This window comes from Gobio gobio (assembly GCF_949357685.1).
Source record: "Gobio gobio genome assembly, chromosome: 4".
NCBI classification, from domain to species: Eukaryota; Metazoa; Chordata; class Actinopteri; order Cypriniformes; family Gobionidae; genus Gobio; species Gobio gobio.
Genome location: NC_137100.1, coordinates 2756957 through 2760302, shown reverse-complemented (window position 1 = coordinate 2760302; position 3346 = coordinate 2756957). Strand labels below are relative to the sequence as shown.

Genomic DNA, 3346 nt, shown 5'->3' with positions numbered 1-3346 from the left:
TGTCACATGACCCTTCACTAATCATTCTCATGAGGATTTATGATTATTATCAATGTTGTGGAAACTGTGATACATTTGATTTTTCATGATTTTTTTGATGAATAGAAAGTTCTTAAGAATAGGATTGATTTGAAACAGAATCTTTTGTATAATTTGAAATGCTTTTATTTTCAAAAGTATCAATTAAAATTGAGTTGAATAAGTACCCTAACCCGGTTTAAGGTTGTTTAGTTTATAGATATGTTACCCCTCCTGTTAGAACCTGCCCTCTCCAAGCGGGGCTCGAACTCGGGTCCTCTGTCATGAGAGTCGGACGCTCTAACAAGGAGGCTAAAGGGTGCAACTGCTAGCGTCAGTCACTAGAGCGTCTCTTGAGATCAGAGGAGTGAGGTTTACTCGCACAGCGACTACTAGCTGGCCTCAGTTACACTCACCCCCCTAAACCTCACTCCCATCCGGGTCACGGCACCAATGTAACTCCTCCTGTTAGAACAACCCTCTCCAAGCGGGACTCGAACCCGGGTCCGCCAGCATGAGAGTCAGACGCTCTAACAAGGAGGCTAAAGGCTGTAACCCCTAGTGTCAGTCACTAGAGCGTCTCTTGAGATCAGAGGAGTGAGGTTTACTCGCACAGCGACTACTAGCTGGCCTCAGTTACACTCACCCCCCTAAACCTCACTCCCATCCGGGTCACGGCACCAATGTAACCTGTCCTGTTCAAACCACCCTCTCCAAGCGGGACTCGAACCAGGGTCCGGCGGAATGAGAGTCAGGCGCTCTAACAAGGAGGATAAAGGCTGCAACCCCTAGTATCAGTCGCTAGAGCGTCTCTTGAGATCAGAGGAGTGAAGTTTACTCGCACAGTGACTACTAGGTGGCCTCAGTTACACTCACCCCCTAAACCTCACTCCCATCCGGGTCACGGCACCAATGTAACCTGTCCTGTTCAAACCACCCTCTCCAAGCGGGACTCGAACCAGGGTCCGGCGGAATGAGAGTCAGGCGCTCTAACAAGGAGGATAAAGGCTGCAACCCCTAGTATCAGTCGCTAGAGCGTCTCTTGAGATCAGAGGAGTGAAGTTTACTCGCACAGTGACTACTAGGTGGCCTCAGTTACACTCACCCCCTAAACCTCACTCCCATCCGGGTCATGGCACCAATGTAACTCCTCCTGTTAGAACAACCCTCTCCAAGCGGGACTCAAACCCGGGTCCTCTGGCATGAGAGTCGGACGCTCTAACAAGGAGGCTAAAGGCTGCAACCCCTAGTGTCAGTCGCTAGAACCATGATTTTTTTTAGTGCATGAATGGCAAAAATATGCTTCACATTCAAATTATTAGTTTGTTTGTGTTAAACCTGTTATAATCCACATGGATGGAAGTTTAATATGCATAAATCCTAACTTCAGGCCTAAGTGAATATCCTGCATTGACTGTGATCATCATGACTGTTGTGCTGATCTTCAGACAGACTAATCAAATCTCCTGCTGATCGATGTTCTCTCAGACATCTGCATTTGTCAAACTGAATAAACGCATTACTCCCCCTTTCTCTCTCCCTCTCTCCCTCTCTCTCTCTCTCTCTCTCTCTCTCTCTCCCTCTCTCTCTCTCTCTCTCTCTCTCTCTGCTGCAGATCGGTGACGTGCAGATGCATCCGGTAGAGCAAGTGTCGTAGGAACGGATCGGGATCGGGAAGTCATGCAGTGGGAGAGAGCAGAGTCAACACAAGCAGTGACTGGCGCCACCTGCTGGACAAAACATGCACAACACCTCTGTTTTAAAGAACTGATTGAAGGGAATTGGTTTGGGTTTGCAGATCATCGGATGGGATCTGAGAGCGCGGCGATCCGACGTCCGAGCGGTCGAGAGCGAGCCGGAGCGCGTTTAAATTTACAGATGCACTCGGCCTGCTGCTGTCTCAAACACAAGGGGAAACTTTCAGCCTTTATAAAACTCACAACACGAGAAACTGGAACAGAACGAAGATGAAACGGCCATCTGTGAACGCTCATGCACAGATGAGTATGCCATATTGCACATCATGTTTTTATTTTTAGGTCATATTGCATATCTGTGTGACGGAATGAAGCACGGTCGCTCGATGCCGGTTGAGGTGGTGTTAATTACTGTGTTAATTTTAAGCATTCAAACTTGAATTATGTAGATGTGGTTCTCATACCGTATTGATTTTCATAAGGGAGAAACCCGCTGGACTGCAGTCGCGCTCCGAATCAGGAACCCGATAAATGTTGGCTTTTACACTGAATGATAAAGGTATGACACTGACTTCTTTCATAGGAAAAAAACGAGTGTGGATAACACTGTAGTGAGCACTTGAGAAGAAATAATACTTGATATAATCTATTCTTACTGACTTAACATGATGATGGTGGTTATTGATTATGGATAAATTCCTTTTCTTTTCACTGGATGTCACCTCAAAACACTCCAAACTTTATATTTTCTTTATATTTGGGAAACTACACCCTTTATTTAAATATTCAAAGCTTAAATTAAATATGAAATTTAATATTTGATTCTCATGACACATGTTCAGTTCACATTCAACATTTCTTTCATGAAGGGAACATTTTCCCCCGATTCTCATTATCATATTTGTTGTGTTTATGCATATTTTATGTTTTCAAAATTTGAGAACAGTTGCAAAGTAGGGGAGACCGGGTATGGTTGTAAAACATACTGGGGTAAGTTGTAACACATACTGGGGTAAGTTGTAACACATACTGGGGTAAGTTGTAACACATACTGGGGTAAGTTGTAACACATACTGGGGTAGGTTGTAACACATACTGGGGTAAGTTGTAACACATACTGGGGTAAGTTGTAACACATACTGGGGTAAGTTGTAACACATACTGGGGTAAGTTGTAACACATACTGGGGTAGGTTGTAACACATACTGGGGTAAGTTGTAACACATACTGGGGTAAGTTGTAACACATACTGGGGTAAGTTGTGACACATACTGGGGTAAGTTGTAACACATACTGGGGTAAGTTGTAACACATACTGGGGTAGGTTGTAACACATAATGGGGTAGGTTGTAACACATACTGGGGTAAGTTGTAACACATACTGGAGTAGGTTGTAACACATACTGGGGTATAGTTGTAACACATACTGGGGTAGGTTGTAACACATACTGGGGTAGGTTGTAACACATACTGGGGTATAGTTGTAACACATACTGGGGTATAGCTGTAACACATACTGGGGTAGGTTGTAACACATACTGGGGTAGGTTGTAACACATACTGGGGTATAGTTGTAACACATACTGGGGTAAGTTGTAACACATACTGGGGTAGGTTGTAAGTTGTAACAC

At 44.4% G+C, this 3346-nt stretch overlaps 1 protein-coding gene across 1 annotated transcript in view; it reads left to right on the top strand.

The window, feature by feature from the left end:
* The window catches only part of dhrs11a (dehydrogenase/reductase 11a), a 50459-nt gene extending 47932 nt beyond the window's left edge, over positions 1 to 2527 (top strand). Inside the window, exon 7 of the mRNA XM_079814386.1 lies at positions 1634 to 2527. Within this exon, the coding sequence (XP_079670512.1) occupies positions 1634 to 1675 (42 nt within the window). The 3' untranslated portion in view covers positions 1676 to 2527. The remainder of the gene's footprint in view (positions 1 to 1633) is intronic.
* The last annotated feature ends 819 nt before the right edge of the window (positions 2528 to 3346 follow it).